Source organism: Anoplopoma fimbria, chromosome 3, assembly GCF_027596085.1.
Source record: "Anoplopoma fimbria isolate UVic2021 breed Golden Eagle Sablefish chromosome 3, Afim_UVic_2022, whole genome shotgun sequence".
In the NCBI taxonomy this organism is placed as follows: domain Eukaryota; kingdom Metazoa; phylum Chordata; class Actinopteri; order Perciformes; family Anoplopomatidae; genus Anoplopoma; species Anoplopoma fimbria.
In genome coordinates this window covers 16,225,923-16,243,238 of record NC_072451.1, presented here as the reverse complement: position 1 = coordinate 16,243,238, position 17,316 = coordinate 16,225,923, and the positions used below count along the sequence as shown (strand labels likewise).

The 17,316-nt window shown below is 44.1% G+C and overlaps 1 protein-coding gene across 7 annotated transcripts in view; it reads right to left on the bottom strand.

Annotated features, from left to right (window-relative positions):
- Positions 1–17,100, bottom strand: part of LOC129089046 (zinc finger protein 521-like) — an 89,719-nt gene extending 72,619 nt beyond the window's left edge. For 2 of the 7 annotated variants that reach the window (XM_054596370.1, XM_054596372.1), the window contains exons 1-3: positions 16,304–16,681; positions 9,183–9,239; positions 2,339–2,539 (exon numbers count right to left, since the gene is read on the bottom strand). In XM_054596370.1, coding sequence (XP_054452345.1) covers positions 2,339–2,539; positions 9,183–9,239; positions 16,304–16,343 — 298 coding nt within the window. In that variant the 5' untranslated portion in view covers positions 16,344–16,681. Of the gene's footprint in view, positions 1–2,338; positions 2,540–9,182; positions 9,240–16,303; positions 16,682–17,045 lie in introns of those variants that run through there. The other 5 variants (XM_054596374.1, XM_054596375.1, XM_054596371.1 and 2 more) reach the window with 5 other exon arrangements.
- Positions 17,101–17,316: the final 216 nt, after the last annotated feature.

The window sequence follows — 17,316 nt, the reverse complement described above, 5'->3', positions numbered from 1 at the left end:
TGGCCGCCATTGATCGCAGTGACATGTAACATCTTCCTCTTTTCTCTCTGTCCGTCGGGCGTGGTCGACATGCAGCTAGCATCTGTTTGGACTTTATTTAGTCTGTTTTGTCTCGCTCCTGTGGTGAAACTCGTGTTTTACCGTAGCTCACAGACGCAGAGTACGAGGCCCCAGAATAAACATGTGCGGTAGTGGGTTTATATGGGCATGTCTGGTTCTGGTAATACACTGTATACGCTTATGGGATATCAGCTGGGGGAAAAAGAGCTGAGTTCTGTCAGGGAACAGCAAGCAAATTTCCATATGTGGATTGGTTCCAGTCAAGCTCTGCAATTTGTTTACCAAAAATAAAACATTTGAAATTGTAAAAATGGAAGGTTTAGCAGGTGCTGGTGGTTGATTAGAAAATGGTTCTAATAAAGGATCCATCTGTGAGTAGAGACTTGATGTAAGGCAGATTAATTGGTCATGGATGTCTACATAATGCCACATAGGAAATCTCCTAGAATACACAAACACACACATGCAGGCACATTCAAAGTACTTAGTATGCCATCTAGAAGTTTCTTTTCTCCCACTGTGTTTGAATACTAATAGAGTGTTTCTGCGCAATCACAATACCCTAATGGCAATTAGATTCTTTTGTTTGGTTTCCACGGGGGCTCTTATCCAAACTGTGTTTTTTTTCCGCCATTGAGCAATTAAGAGTTATTTGTCCGTAAGATTGACATTTATAAAAGCTAGGTTTAATTATTGAAAAAATAGTCAGAGTCAGTCATGACCACTTTGCCGCGGTGCTGAACATAGAAGGCCTGAGCCTGAATCAAATACACAATTCGTTTAAACACAAATGACTGTCCAGACCATCCAAATAAGTATAATTTTAATATAATTTAAATTCATGCAGTGTTAGAGCCCCCCCCCCATGATGCATAAACTTTGTGTTTATATAGCTTCTCCAAACAAGCTGTCCACAATGCTAGCTTTGATGGAATTAGGTGTTACATTGAATAAAAAAGGTGACAGGAGGTGCTGCACTTAGTTTCCTTCAAACCCGTGCATGCTTTTGTTGGAGGATGGTAATGAGAAAGTGAACAGCCTATTGATTTTCACACCTTTAGTCGATTAAGCGTCACTTTGAATTTGCACACACGAGCACACCCTGGGCACATATACATGCAAACAAGTACGCCTACACATACAAAGTCACTCTTGCAATGAGGATGTGTGCATTTCTGCTTAAATTAACACAAGTGGGGGCATGACAGAACGTACACATAAGATACACACAGACGCAAACAAACAAACGCGGGACTCAGTTCGTGAGACTGGTTTACAGTTAAAGGAAAATCTTTGTGTAACTCGTGGGATATCCACAGTAGCCTATAATTTGTGGCTTTTTGATTGTGGGTTGTGAAAATATGAAATCAAACTGTGCTTGAATGTAAACAGAAAAGAGACTCCACAAGCTTTCTCGTGAACAGGGCTTTGGCTTTGCTTAGAGATGATAAACGGTATAGCTCTTGTACATCAGAAAAACAGGACCATTACATGTGAGCCTCCTCGTGTTCTGTTTCTGAACAAGAGAAACAAGAGACGAGGTCTGTGCCAAAAACATTGGTAAAATGTGTGTCGGCTGGTGTTTCTCGACGCAGGCCCATCAGGACGTGTAAAAGGAGGACAGCAAATCCAAGAGAAGCACATGGAAACCTTCAGTTCACATCATTAGTTCTGTCTGCCACCTTGTCAGGGTATTTATAGTCCTATTCATCCATCAACAGGTCAATGACACAGTCTGCCAATGGCATCCTTCTCTTTCACTCCCACTAGGTATTACTACTGCAGCTAGCTAGCATTGGGACCAGCGGAGGGACTTTCCTGCAGTGAGGATCTGGTTCCAGTTGGTGGTCTGGTTACTGTGGTTACCTCGTAGCTGCGTGTTACACTCTAGTGAAAGGTTAGAATTGGTGTAGTGCTGTATGAAAATGCTACATTGAAACAGGCAAGGACACAAAGCAAATGCTATAAATACACATACTGCAGCCTACAGTGATCTACCATAAGGACACATGGAGGCCTATTTATGTGTCACGCCTGTAGATATAGATGTGCAGCACATATAAATAATGCGCTATGTGTGTGAGGCCTGTGTGTGTGTCGGCATTGTTGGATGTCTACCAAGGCAAGTGGTAGTCTGGTGTTGTGCTCCCCTCGGTGCAGCACACTAACACACATATTGTGGCATATTCTCTGGTGAAGGCATAGAGCGAGAGTGGGAGTGGGAGAAGAGCTGAGTGGCAGAGTAGAGGGGAGGCTCGGTGGGCTGAACGTTGTTTACCTGTCAGCTGGCATTGATTAATCTTGTGTTCGGTGAGATCGCTCAGCGACTCGAACACCTGCCGGCAGCTGTCGCAGCTGTGCAGCGCGGGCTCCTCGTCGTCGTCCTCTCCCTCCTCTCCTTCCTCTGGAGAGAGCAGCCTCTTCCTCAGACGCCCGGTCTCACCATCCTCCGCCGCCCTCTCGAGGGCGCACTCTGGATCTGTCGAGCCACAGGAAATGACAGCGCCACATAGTCAGAAGGGGTGACCCACACGGCGAGGCACTACAGCTTCCTCTGGGTGACAATAAAATGGATTTCTAGACTCTGGATTTAATAAAAACAATAATAAAAGCTGTAATAAAAATGCAGGTTCAATTTGGTCCTCTGTAACTCAACCACTCATGCCATAACAGAACGGTTGGGCAGGTGAGGGTGAGAGATATACAGGCACGCACAGACAAAGTGGCACGCCGCTCACACACACATACAACTCTAACACACACCTGCACACACACACACCTCTGTTATTAGAAATGGTTTTTACGTTGTGTTTGCCCTGCTTCACCCAAGCAAAACTTCAGTATATGAAACTAGACAGATGGGAATATGTGTAGTTAATAAATCCTGGATTGCAGTTTTGGCTCGACCAAAGAAATATGAAATTCCGCCAGTGAGTGCTAAATTGCATCAGTCAGCGTCTATCAGAGGAGGTAGACCTTGCCATATTATCCAGACATCTAGGCCAGGACTGTGGATGTATGGCGCGCAGCAAGACACACAAAAATTGAGATTGGTGTGCGTTAGGCTGTCGTCACGACACACTTCCCTAAATTATTCAGCCTTGCTCGCAGGCAGCCGCGGGTCGCACACATCAATATTCTTCAATCCATCTGCAGTTTTGTCTCTTGTTGGCTTTGTGCTGCAGCAGTGCCAGGGGTGGGCGACTGACTGAACCAGGACTGGGAATCATCTTTCAAGCTACCAGTCTAATCTTAAGATCCTCATGTGTTCTTAAATATTCGGACGACAAATCAAACCTGGCGCTGTTCATCCACAGCGCACCGTAAACAGCCTCCCTCTGTAACGTGGTAAATCTGGCCCCGCGACTGCATCTTATAAATAGGCAGCATGGCCTGCAGCCCTCTTTCTCCCCTGCTGTGACCATTACACTTCACAATAAGACTGATTAAAAAGCCATACTTACAATCAAACAATCATGTCACCCTGGTTAAGGCTTTGTGGGAGAGGAGAGCCCTTGCACTTCACCGGCAGCCATTTTAAGCCCCACTGATGCAAGTGTTCCTCAGCTTGTTCCTGAAACTCTGGAGGGGAACGCGAGGAGGAAGCCTGTGTTTTTTTTATTTCACCTAGCACGCGGTTAACAGTGCTGGAGGACAAAGGCCTGTGTGTGGCACGGACGCGCGCAGGTGTAGCTGTATATGTACCAGGTGTCTATACACATGGGCGGCCATTTTAAGTCCTCCTTCTGCAGGGTGCTCTTAAACTGTGAAATTCCTTGAGGAAAGGCGTTCCAGGGCTCATCAAGGCCACCCAGGATTTTTTTTTTCTTTTCTTTCCCCCACTTGCGCCAAGTATTGATGTAACATCACACCCTCCATTGTCCTTCCCTCTTGGCGACTGAGGCTCTCGGAACATGCCCTCTAAAAATATCAGCACTGTGGTCCCCAGTGGGACAATGCAGAACAGAACAGAAGGTGTTTCAAGAAAATGAAAATCCCAACCCAATCCTCACAGATGCAGGCCTTTTCTAGCTCCGGGGGGGGGGGGAGACACTTCTGAGTCCAAAAGCCAGACAATATAGACTAATGATTCATGCGCAATTCACAATATGCACTTTTCTTAACTGGGTGCCTGTGGAGGAGGTTAAGGCTTAAAAAAAAAAAAAAAAAAATCCTTTATGAATCATTAATTTGTCTAATATTACAGCTCAGAATGAAAATGCATTTTATTCCGATTTTCATATTATTATCACATTATTTGAGGGAACTTTATGAGATTAAAACCCAAAAAGCTTCATGTGCGTGTTAGTTTAATCCTCACTTGCTTGTTTTTCTCTTGTTCTCGAGTGACAAGTTTCAGCTGCAGCATCAGGTGAACTAAAGCTGGGTCAATGCTCTCAGTTGAGCCCAGTGACCCCCGGTGCAGTGCTGTGATGCACCGCTGGAAATGTAAACTACTACACGTTTGGGGGGGGGGGGTTCGGGTAGCATGAGTGAGGGTGGGGGATTCTTGACACGGCAAGGTCACGTCCAACCCTGGGATTAAAGAGCCACGTCAATACTCAGGTTCCAGTGCCTCTGGGCCTCATACAGTAATCCATCAGATCAGGACATCCTCCTCTACCAGTCTCTACAGGCTGGACAGCAGATCGATGCCAGCATGCTTGGAATGGCTGACAATCACATGTGGAAATATCGGGGAGAAGATGTGTGGCATATTGAGAATTTTTCATCATGCCTGACACTCATTAATTTAGTTAATCAGCTCGCCCAATGTTGGTATGTCAGGGAAGGACAAGAGGGAAGCCACATTGACCACTGATCCATATTCTGATAAGGTCAGCTCCAAGTAATATGATCTAAGCTCGGACTGAGGAATACTTCATAAGAGGAAGATCTGTCTGAAAGGAGACATTTTTAATCTTTATGATACTAAATCCACGTTAGTTTTGCACCAATAAAAAGATCTGGATGGTGATTGACGTCTTTACAGCTGTGTAATATCTGTCTGACTGCGAGTCCATCCATCATGCACACTCTTGTCTCTTATGGCGCCTAGTGACATTTATCATGCCACAACTTTCATCCTGTGAGTTGAAGAGTCCCCAGGACCCCCCACCCTTATACTATTGAATATTTCTGCTCTTAAATATTTATAACCTTTTAATTGATATTCTCTTCTCTGCTCCCTCGGTCCCACCGGGGACCCGTGGTCCCTAGCAGGGAGGCCTACACTCGTGCCCCCACTGTCTGGGCCCACACACTGAGAGAGGTGGAGACACTGACCACGGGGAGAGGAGGAAGGGTATGAATGTATAGGAATACTTCAAGAAAGCGTTTGGCCGTGCTGCACAGGCTGAAAATAGAATTATGATCAAAAAATAATAATCTCTCGCCATGAACCCTGCCTTTAGCCTTGTTAGAGATTTGTCTCACCCTCAGATTTAAGATTAAAATATTGAGAGCCTAGAACAAGGAAAAGAGACCCGGAAAAGTTGTTTGTTTTTTTAAATGCAACACGTGATGGATGTCAGTTTTTATAAATTTTAATTCATTCAAATCCAGGCCCCAAAAGCACGAAACCACTGAGGGCTATAATCTTACACGCCTGTAGATACAGTATGTCTAGCTCCATCAGGGTTCAGCCTGAGTCTTTCTTTGTGCTATGAAAGACCTCGGTGTGGAAAACATCATTACCGGCTCACCCATCTCCTCATTTCCCCATCGTTTCCCAGAGATCCTGATTCTATGATGCCCCCTCCCCTGCAACCCACCCCACAACCGCCCACCCCCAAGTTTCGAATTAAGAATTTATTTTAACCAGCGAGCAGCTTCTGTCGACACATGTCGGCGGGCCTGATCAAAGGTGAGCGCGCTCCTTTATCAGAGTGAGGGAGGCTGTCAGAAATAGGAGGACATTAAGATTGAATAACCTTCACACGGTTGCCGGCACCTCATTATTTAAAAATCTAAAACTTTTTTTGCCGAGCACCCGCCATATATAGGTCACGCCACATTCTAATGCCACATGTGCCTCCGAGTGTATCCTCCTCTGTGTGGATGGGATTTGGGGCCCTCCACTTAGACCGTCACATCCACTGATCCCCCATCATTAAAGAATGTCATGATCCGACGACGCGGCTGTGCGCTTGACACTTGCCAGATTGTTAACGATCCTCAACAATTTGCATGGGGAGGGGCGGGTGGGGGGTCTGTGTTCATATGGTCGGCGCACGCAATTTGAGTTATCAGCTTCAAGTCCCCCGGATTCATATTAAGGACTAATTGCCGTTTAATGTTTTGATGCATTCGAAAATTTGAAAGTAGATTAGCGAAGGTTGTTTGTCAAAAGCCATTTCTTAAAAAACGCTGAGCACATTACAAGCACAAAGTGATGCGCAGACAGACAAACGTTTCCCCTATTGTTGTGTGTTACAAAAGAGAAAAACATGCAGAACATTTATGACAATGTTATGATGCGGGCCGAGTTAAATAAAAAAGATGCTGAAACAATTACACAGGCCGTGAGAACAAACAATGACGACGTCACGACAAGCAGCTACATAAAGGAAGCAGCACATACGATCACAGGTACACAGACAGAAACATCCACCATGAAAATCTCAAAAAAAGATACGAGCTCACAAACAGGAAGGGAAACCAAAGCAGCTAAATGAGAACCAACATTTGATCATACCAAATGCTCTCTCTCTCACACACACACACACACACACACACACACACACACACACACACACACACACACACACACACACACACACACACACACACACACACACACACACACACACACACACACACACACACACACGGAGTGATAATATTGAACGGAGCGCCATGCTATGCCATTAGTGCAGTAAAACATCAAAGGAAATGAATAATAGAGAATATGATTTTCTGAAGTGGTGGAGTGAACGAGTCCTTTTCCTCTTCCTGCTGTAGTGAGCCCTGCAGTACATTGATCTGTGGGCAGCCTCAGCCGGAGCCGGAGACTCAGACGCCGCCGCCGCACCACGCTATACGCCACTCTCTACACTGTACAGCACCCTCGCAACCCAGACTCCCCCCCTTCAGATCTCGGTAACAACGCTCCCATTTGCCTCAGTCCACTCCACTTTGACAGAGCTGACACCCTCTCCCAAAAAATACAGCCTCAGCCTGACACAGCCGAGAGCAAGAGAGAAAGAGAGAGAAGAAAAAAAGAAAGAGAGGGATGTATATACAAGAGAGAAGAAAAAGCACAGAGCATGTGGTTATAATTACACACAGGCAGCGCAGTGGTAAAGCCAAGCTGCAGATCTTAAGCCTGCTCGACACTCTCTCGGTAAAAAAAGCGCACTGCCTCATTAAATCTCAGATATCACACTGTTCCTGCCCCTCTATACTATGCATAATACTGTCTGTCTTTGAGAGGGGCCTCTTTTGTTAGCATTTCTCCTTTGCCTTTGCTACATATCAAACATGAATGAGAAACAGGATGCGGGGCCTGCGGAACGCTTGCAGAGTCACAGAAGAGCACGACTGGGGGTCTACTTATGAGGCAGATCTTGACACCATGTCTGATTAAGCCCTTGGCTTGTCAGGACCCAATGGCTATTGTAGCCGTGTCCGTCAAAGTGGCAAATGCATGACGAGCAGGTAAGCTTTTTCTGCCGCTTTTCAATTTGAAGTTAAAAAGGGGGCCTGCTCGGGAAGTCGTTTAACCATGAGGATGAATCGACGTGCTACAATCAGGAAACACAAGCGGCGGGGAGATATTTTTAAAAGTTAAAGGAGACAACAAACAAGACTTTTCGAATTGACCATTCGGCGAGCCGCATCCTGAGAGGGGGTTTGTAGAGAAAAAAATAATAAAAGAAATCAGTCAGATGAAGTCAAATGAGGAAAGTGAGAAATTAATTTGTGCGCCCTCCTGATTTCTCCACAGGCAGACATCGATCATGTGGCGGCTGTCTCCCCTCGCTCTGGAGATAGAGGCGGTGGAGGGATGGGGAGAGGGGAGATTCGTGTGTCTGAGGGGGTCGTTGTAATCAGGCACACTCATTAGCTCTACTTTGGCTCTGGATGACGGGAGGTCTCCGAGGCAAGTCTGCCTTTTATGCCCAGTCCTCCATCCCTTGAGCAGGGGTTAGAGGGGGCTGAGGAGGCCGGTTTCTCTCCTCGGCATTGCCCACCGATACCTATCAATACACATTAACTCAACGGCAACAGATATCTGCTTTTTCCAAGAGATGAACAAAATAAAAAAAGGTTGCAAAAATGTTTGCTGGCATATCCGATCAATTACGCACTAAAGGGTCAATCGGAAACGCATGAGAGGTGCGATGATGGGTAGCACAAAAGGTCAGACACCTTGATTGATGTCTACCTTTAAATACCTGCTAGACGCCAAAACCTTTGTTTTAAAACGATAATAATGTAGTCAAAAGCAGCTGAGAGAAAACTGGACGTATTGTGGCTGTGCATGCTCCCGTATTTTGTACTCAGAAAGCTGTGGGTAAATGCTGGACTAATGTGGCAGCCTAGGAGTAACCAGGGTCCCCAGCCTGCTGGGCAAAACCATCCATATCGGGTTTAAAATAACCACGCCTGAGACTTAACCTTTACCAGAGACAAATGAAATGAAAATATACAGTGTGGAGCATCAGGAGCAGGCTTCATTCATAGGGGGCTTTCTGCTAGCCTGACCTGAATTACCGCTCCGTTCCTGGAGGGCCACTGTGAATGGCACGCGTGGAGACAGGACACATTCATCTGGGTAGCTCTATTCTACATCATACAGAGGGTTGGGAAACAAAGAGTCCCAAAAAAAACCCAAAAACGGCAGGAACACACAGAAACACAAGGACGGCTTTAAGCATACCCGCACCAATGCATGCACACAAACAAAGAAGAGGAGCTCCAGCGCTCTGCCCCTTCTCGTAAACTAACACATGCAACCATGCAGTTTACAGAATGAAAACCTCAAAGCCAAGAAAAACACACTTTTTCCTTATCATTCCGAACCCAACAAAGATTTTACAGACACACACAATCACACACAAGCAGACACATGATCCACTTTCCAGCCGAAAATGATGAAATATGAAATGGAGCATTACCGCTTGGAATGGCAGTCTGCCCAGGACTGTGCTGGTCCTCTGTCACATTGTCTTCTACTGCCAGAAACAGAGAAGGGGGAGAAAAAGAGGGAAAGAAACAGTTAACAGTGAAAAACAAGTTAGACACATTGAGATTTCCCTCTTTTTTATTATTTACTATTGAGGTTTTTCTGTATGGAAACTCCAAGAGATTTCAACAGCTTTCGACAGCTCAACCTGTGGTTTGGGAATCCACACAAGCCTTTCATATGTATGAGGTTTGGCAACAAGGCAAACAGCCACCCACGTAAATAACATATTGGACTGGGTAATGACGTGATGAATTATGAACGTCTCCCATGGAACGTCCTCCCAACATCAATAGTGACCAAGTGAAAAACACCTTGATGAAGGTTGTGGAGTGTCTTGCTAAATTAGTAAAAAAAACAAGATTCGTAGATTCTAGTAATAAGGTGGACCTTCTTAACGCTTACTGTGATCCAAACTTAAATGCAAGAAAACATAACTGCATAAAACATATATTCTCGTTACGTGTCATAACAACCAAAGCAGCTGCAAAGTGCTTTTTCTCTTTGAAAAAGGATGGCTGACAAAATAGTGACAGCTTGAATGGCGCGCTGAAACACGCTCATTAGGCGCATGGCAACTAAACCACTTTTGACTTTTTGATAACAGCATGGCCTTGAAAAACCCAACTTCTGTTTAGTAAAAGGCAGGAACCTTTTACATTAGAGCCTTTTTTGGAATTGGTGAGAGTTCCTCGTGGCATGTCAAGTACAAGAAATGAAATGGATTTTAACAGCGGGAAGAGAACAAAAGCGTCTCCCACCTGTTCCATGTAAAATGAGGGTCTCACTGAGGACTTCTTACGCCTCTGCGTTCCACCCCTGCAGTTGAAATGCATTCTCCATTATGTCTTTTCTTTCTAGCCTTTCATTTTCCTGGGCAAAGAGGAAGGGGGAGTCTGACAGGACCTCCCAGTAGGGGAGTGTGGCAGTGACTGCCAAAGTACAAACTGGCGCACTTTTAAAAATCGCACAAAATATCCTGTACTTTGCATAATTAAGGCAGGATCCTATGGTGGTAGTAGCCCCCTCAGGGGAGCAAGAGTCAGTGTCAAGCAGGGTGTCAAACCTCAGTGAAAAATGGAGAGGAAAGTGTCGAGCTGTTTCTTGTGAAGATGGCAAACGACCGTACAACGCTGATTTGATGTCTGGCCTTGCCCAGCCAAAACACAATTCCGAAGGAATTCTACTGAGACGCTTTTATTCAAAATAACCTTTTGTCAATAAATGCCACTATTCACTCACTACACACCTACATATAAGTCTCTGATCGTAAATATTTCCCTTGGCACACACAGAAAATATGCTAAACAAATATCCATGGGTCTTGCAATTAATTAGCCAAATCAATTAAACGTGATGGAGCAGACATAGCTGGACACCATGGAGGTATGTCCCTTGGAGCCACCAAAGAGGACTGTATCAGCCAATACAGAAACCATGTCCTGTTAAAGGAGGCCTTAGTGACTGGCGCCCTGAGAGTTTAATGAGTTTCTCCAGCACTGTTGAGCGCCTTGCATCTAGGATCATTTAAATGGGCAAGGGATGGGGGTCCTAATAAATCCCCCACGGTTCTATCAGGGATTGTCGGTGGGAGCCGGAGTTTTTGTTTTGATTACCGTCCCTGTTGGTGAGATGAAGGGAGTTCAGGCAGAAAACTCCATTTCCCAATGCCACGAGAACCTAAACATTAGGGCGGTTTTGCGATCGCTTCGTCACCACTGTGAGCTTATTAAAAGTTTTTGTCATTTAAAGTAAACGACGTCCGTCAACAGCGCTAAAACGCTTCGCTCATTTGCACCTGTCTTCAGGATAATTAATAGCAAGCTAGGAGCGATAATAGAGGGTGAGCTGTCAAGGTAAGGCTGGACCCCTGTGATGTTTCATACTGGCTGGACATTTGATCAACAATCTTGACACAGTACTAAAATAAATAGCCGGGACAGTTTTAATTAAAAGCACTCTAAACGCTCATGATCACTTCATAACGACAATGACTTCCAACGGAATAAAACTCCATACTGTCCTACATTGTTCTATGTGTCTCACCGCTATCAGTTAATTAATGTTTGACAAGGTACAGTGTATCACTCAGTCGGTGACAACCTGTAATCATGCTGCTAGGTTTTGTTGATACAATAGCACACACACATGGGACCATTTCAGCACTGCTCCTTTTGATTTTCAAAACGCGGAGCAGGAAAGACATAATCCCACAACAAGTGGCAAAGCATTAAAGGCCACTAATTAACACACTGGCCACACACGAAAATGAACGCTGAGTAACCGTCGTCACATTCAGAGTGACAATCCCCAAGGTAGGACGTTTCCTTTTTTAGGGATGAGTTAATTTTCTACGGATAGGGGAGCAGATCGAGAAGCAACCAACTAAATGCAAAGTAAAAAAATTAATTAATTAATAAATAATAATAGATTGATCACCGCATGCACAGCCTGCATAAAACTGATGATTTAATAGACGTGAATAAGCAAAACATGCCAAACACTCAGCGGCTTGGACCTTTCCTAATCTATCAAATGAATTCCTGCTGTGTAGGAGAAGAGAGTGAAGAGCGCGTACATGCACGCGTACACGTGTGTATAATTACTGTAAAAAAAAAAAGCGCTTTTATTTGTTGATTGCCACGTATTTGTGCGCGTCTGCATCTCGCAGCACTTCTCAGACATCAGAAAGAAAAAAAAGCCCAGAGTGTGTTCCTGGATATGCGTGACTCATCTGCTTGGTTACAGCCAGCTTGGACGATACACTGCCGAACACAATGGCTGTGTAATCTGCCCTGACTGACCGGGAAGGAGACGCTCGCCACAGGGACTACAACTCAATTTAGCTCGGGTCAAGAGGTCAACCCTCCTCAATTAGGGCCGGGAGAGGGAGGGAAGAGGACACACACTGCACATGAAGAACTTTCTTAATGAGCATTATTTGAACTGGTGATTAGAGTCATAAATAATTTGCAATAGAGGAGCATGTTAATCACGTTGAGTAGTATTTGTTATCCTTCATATATTGCCATGTGCTGTAAGCAAATCATAAGAGTAAAATAATTGAAAAGAACTCCACTAGTAGCGATACAAAAAAATGTCACAAATCAATGATCCCGTTCCACAATTACTGCAAATTTAGCTTTCCAAAAAAATGATTAGTGCTATTCATACAGGGGAAACGAGACGGATGCAGATAAGCCTCGCATCCAGTTTTTTGGTTTGCGGCATTGGTACAAATCAATCATCGTCTTTGAATCAAAAACTCTTTCTCCATGTGGCACACAATCCATGACAACAAGAGAGACACATGCCATGGAGTAAGAAGAGATATCGGCCAGCTCCCGCGACACCCAGTCCAACGCACTGAGCCGCATGTCAAGAGCACTGACAGCCGTGCTAATGGGATTTTTCCACGGCTCCATCATAATTTCCTTAATGATAATACTAACCATATTTTTGTGTCACATTAGAAAAGTGTTAATGGGTGTTATGCCACAGATCATTAATTGTGAGCAGACTGGAATACTGCAGCTTCCTACAAACTAAGACTGACGCAACTGTTATAACAGGGGAGGAAAAATTGAGCTGGAGGAAGTATGTTTCTGCGTTTTGGATTGTTCAAATTGAGAAGAGGCCTTTTGTTACATTTATCATTAAACTTACTGAATGAATACAGTGTGCTTTTAAAATAATGAGTCAAAATAGTTTTTTGATGAGTTTTGCTGACAAAAACACTTGAGCTTAAAGGTGCCACCACACTTTTTAGTTCTATGCTTATAGGGGGGAGTTATAAGGGGGAGTGGTTACGCATATCAAAACGGACACTGTTTCTTTTCTCAAAAAAGAAAAGCTTCAAATTACGACAAATGAGGGTTTAAAAAAAAAAATCTGTTTTAGATTTTCTTGATGGGCCTAATTTTAATAGCAGTTTTATTATACTCGACATGAAGGGAAATATAAAAATGTGCTTCAAGTCTAATCTCCTTATGTCTGAGCAGAGGATTTTTAACGTTAATTCACATTAGCTTTATTTTCAATAGGCCCAACACAGATTTTGCAAATCAAACTTTATATTTAAAGAGTAAAGTAATATGCCCTCTCATGAATAGCCAAGCAAAAACTCACTCATGTGGCAACAATTTTTCAGCTCCTTGAAAACATCAAATATTTAAGGTGTACATGACACAGCGCTGATTTCATGACAACCTCTATACTTAAAGTAAATGGCGCAGAAAATATATTTATATATGCGAATGACAGGCCTGGAAACTTCCCTACTCAGCCAATAAACATGTCGGGCTTGAGACTGTCATTTGTGCTCCAGATGAAAATATCAACCCAGCCTCGCATTATTCAGGAAGTGCTTTAGGACGGGCAACGTGGCAGTCATCATGCGCTACACATGCAGGATCTGGACTGAGATCCTCCTTTCCTCGCTGCTCACCACCGACTGAGGCAATGTGCTGACCCAAAGCCTCTGCACATCAAAACAAAATTACAATGTGCCTACAGTTGAGAAATGTAGAGGGCTCAGGATTGAGTAAATGTCAGTGGCTAGGGTGAAGTGTTTGCATATAAGCGAATGATGTATGGTCTTGTCCTGTGCCATTTATTCCCCCAAGCAATAACGTAGCCGGATCTGTCTCTCAGACTTAATTGAAACGGGACTTGTAATGTTGCCCTTTTCCTCAATGGGACCAAAAACATAACCTCTGACTCCCACAAGCAGCCAATACTGAGGAAGTGGGTGTGCTGGGCTACACAAGGGAAGAAAAAGAGTGCCAACTGTCACAGCATTATTTTCTCATCTCCTCCGCACACACTCCATGTCCGTTACTATCCGCACCAGTCACCTAAAACGCCGCACACGATGCCCGTTCTCCACCTTCCCCTCCATGTTCCATCTGCACCTCTGTTTATTTTACCTTCCGCAGAACAAAGTGTTCTTTCTGCGCAAAAAAAAGAAGGAAAAAAAAAAGGACCACTGCCTCAAGTAAGAAGACGACCTATAAAAAGTGAAACCTGAACTCTTCGACTGCATTCTGCCCGGTGAAAACATGCAGTACGTGCATGAGCATGAGGACACATTTAAAAAACGTGGTGGCCGCAAATGTAGAGATGCTGCTTTTGTGTCAACTAATTTTTTTCCCCGAAAAGCCTGCAAATATAATGACAATTCCTGTCTGCTGCAAAACAATAGTGGACAATACAATGTCAGGCAACTATTTAAAAACAAAAGGAGGGAAAGTTATTGTGGACATCTGTATAAGTGTATCTCTCTCCCCGAGGAAAGAGATAGACAAAGAACAATAAATAACATCTGCCTGGCCTTCTTTGGGTCTGATCCAGAGCAGGGAAATATCTATGACGTATATGCATTTCTGCTCCGCTTCACCAGTCACTATGAGGACATAAAAGTCGAGATGTTTTGTGCACCACATTTTTCCAATTTAAATTTTACTGACAATAACAAAACAAACAATGTCATCACTCTGCCTTCATTTGCATACTGATTTGCTCACTCTCTATCCCTCGCTCTCTCTCTCGCACACATAGATGTCCACAAATCTTGACAGATGTTCTTCACAATTCACACACACACACACACACACACACACACACACACACACACACACACACACACACACACACACACACACACACACACACACACTTGTAGCATAGGCACGCTTGCAGGGGACTATTATATCTAAGTGACGTGTCTTTTGAGAATAGCAATTGTCAACACCAACTAAGAAAAAGAAAGCAGTCAATGCCAATCTGGTGTGAGAAAATCTGGAATCTATGTATAGAGCTGTTTGCTGTGAAAAGAGCAGTGCAGGTCTGGAAACAGAATGTGACAATTTCAAGACGTGCATGCACTCACATTTCCCCCCCCTCTCCTGGGTATTGATTTAAAATGGTGGCTGCATGAATGTACTACCGCAGACCATGTAATCTTCCTTTGAGATGAAGACTTCCGAGAACGAAAGGGGAGAGAGAAAGGGGTCCACAGACCACAAGCTGGGAATGTGAAATTGTGGACAATTATTTGCTGAGCAAAATACAATGCCTGCCAGATGAACTGGAGCTCAACCTCCCAAAAAAAACCAGCAGCTCCCCCACTAAAATGCTACAGAGAAAAGTAGTTTGTGAATATGTGTGTGTGCGCGCTCATGCATGTTGCCCTGTCTCTATTCCCCCCCCCACACACTCTCTCTTACTCACATGTACACTCAGACACAAATGCACGGTCGAATTACCACCAGTCCAACTGTGTCAAAAGAAAAGACAACAAAAAGTAACAACAAAAAAGAGAGTGAAACAACAAAAATCACACACAATGTCCGCTGTGCATATCCTGACGTGCTGGGCTGACATTTGATATGAAATAAAAAAACATCATAAAGTTCAGTTGTTTTCCTGCTTTGCCTGATAAATCCAGATGTTTACAACTTTTTGTGTGTGTCCAATTAGCACTAAACACTACCTCTTATTTATCTCCTAACTATTGTGTACACACACACACATCACAGCCATCCCTTTCCTCAACATATAAAATGTTTCCTCCTTAGTTTCTCAGACGGGGGTGGGGGTGTTTGGGGAGGAGGGGGGTCACGTGACTATGCACCCCATTCCATCAGACGGCTTAAGTTCCGACCAGGAGCGTCTTTAACACATCCAGATGTTTTGCCAGCGTCGCGCTGCACTGTTGCTCTCAAAAACGATCCATGCCCTCGCCCTAGCACTTTTTTTTAACTATCATCACAACACAAGCCCGTACTGTATAACACCAGCCAGCTTATTTTTTTATTTATTTTTTAACCCGATGCCAAGTAACGTTACGTACATGCAGTCGATCCCATGCGCAACACAAAACAGGAAGAACACTTGTAAATGCGTAAAAAAAAAAAAAAAAAAAAAAAAATAGGGGGAAGACAGTAACATTTCAGTGAGCGATAAGTTCAGTTCATGCGCTGTCTAGACTTGTCATCAGCTTCAAATCAAATTGTGCGGAGAGAGCCACCAAACAGAGGCTTAATCACTTACCTTTCAGTGATCTTGGCTTAGCTTGCTTGCGGCGCGACATCCTATAGAAAAACGCTGAAGTTGCTCAGTTTCAGTCTGACAATTTGTGTAAAACGGGATTGTCTAAAGGCAGAGTCTCTCTAAATTCCACTGGCCAGGATCGCGGCAGCCTTTTTACCATTACAGAAAGATGCAACTTAGCCCCTCGCCGTGCGGTCTAAAACACGAGTTTGCCGTTATTATTATTATTATTTTTTTTTTGTGATGAGTAGGTGGATGTTATAAAATCCAATTACCCCGATCGGTATAGGCGACTCTATTTAGTTGAGCTGGTGTATCTGGAAAAGTGTGAGAATATAGTAATCCCCGTCATGCGCTTCCATTCTCCGGGAAAACGCACACGCGTGCAGGCATGATGTTCGTTTAGAAATAAAAGCGGAATATTTGCTTTTCGCATCTCATCTCAAATGCATCCGCGTGAGAAAGACATCAGCAAAACGCCTCCTGTGAGAGTGCAAAAAATAAAAAAAAAAATGCAACAAAACCACCACAAAAAAAAAAAAAAAGAAGGAAAAATGATAATAACACTTTTCACTTCATATCCACCTAACAGCATCAAAACTATTATAGACTCTTCCTTTTCCCACTCCAGTCAGCTAATCATGAATTAGGTTCGGAATCTGATCTAAGTCTACGTCTAAATTGCTCTTAAAAGAGGATGAAGAAGCAGAGAGAAGATGGAAGCTCCCTCCTCATCACAAACCTGCAAGGTCTTGGACTGCGCTGTCGCTCCGGTAGTCCACATAATAATGGAAAATGGAAGCAAGGCCCCCAAAGCCATCAGGATGGCTCCAGAGGGGGCCCCTACCCCGCAGGGACTCGCTCTGTACGTAATCACTGAGGAAATCATTGTCAGCCTGCCTGCACTCACACACAGACAGAGAGGCATGATTAAAATCCTCGGGATCATGGCAAGATGCGGATTGCTGGATCTGCTGGTCCCCGGATCCGGAGTCGAACTCTAAACCCAAAGT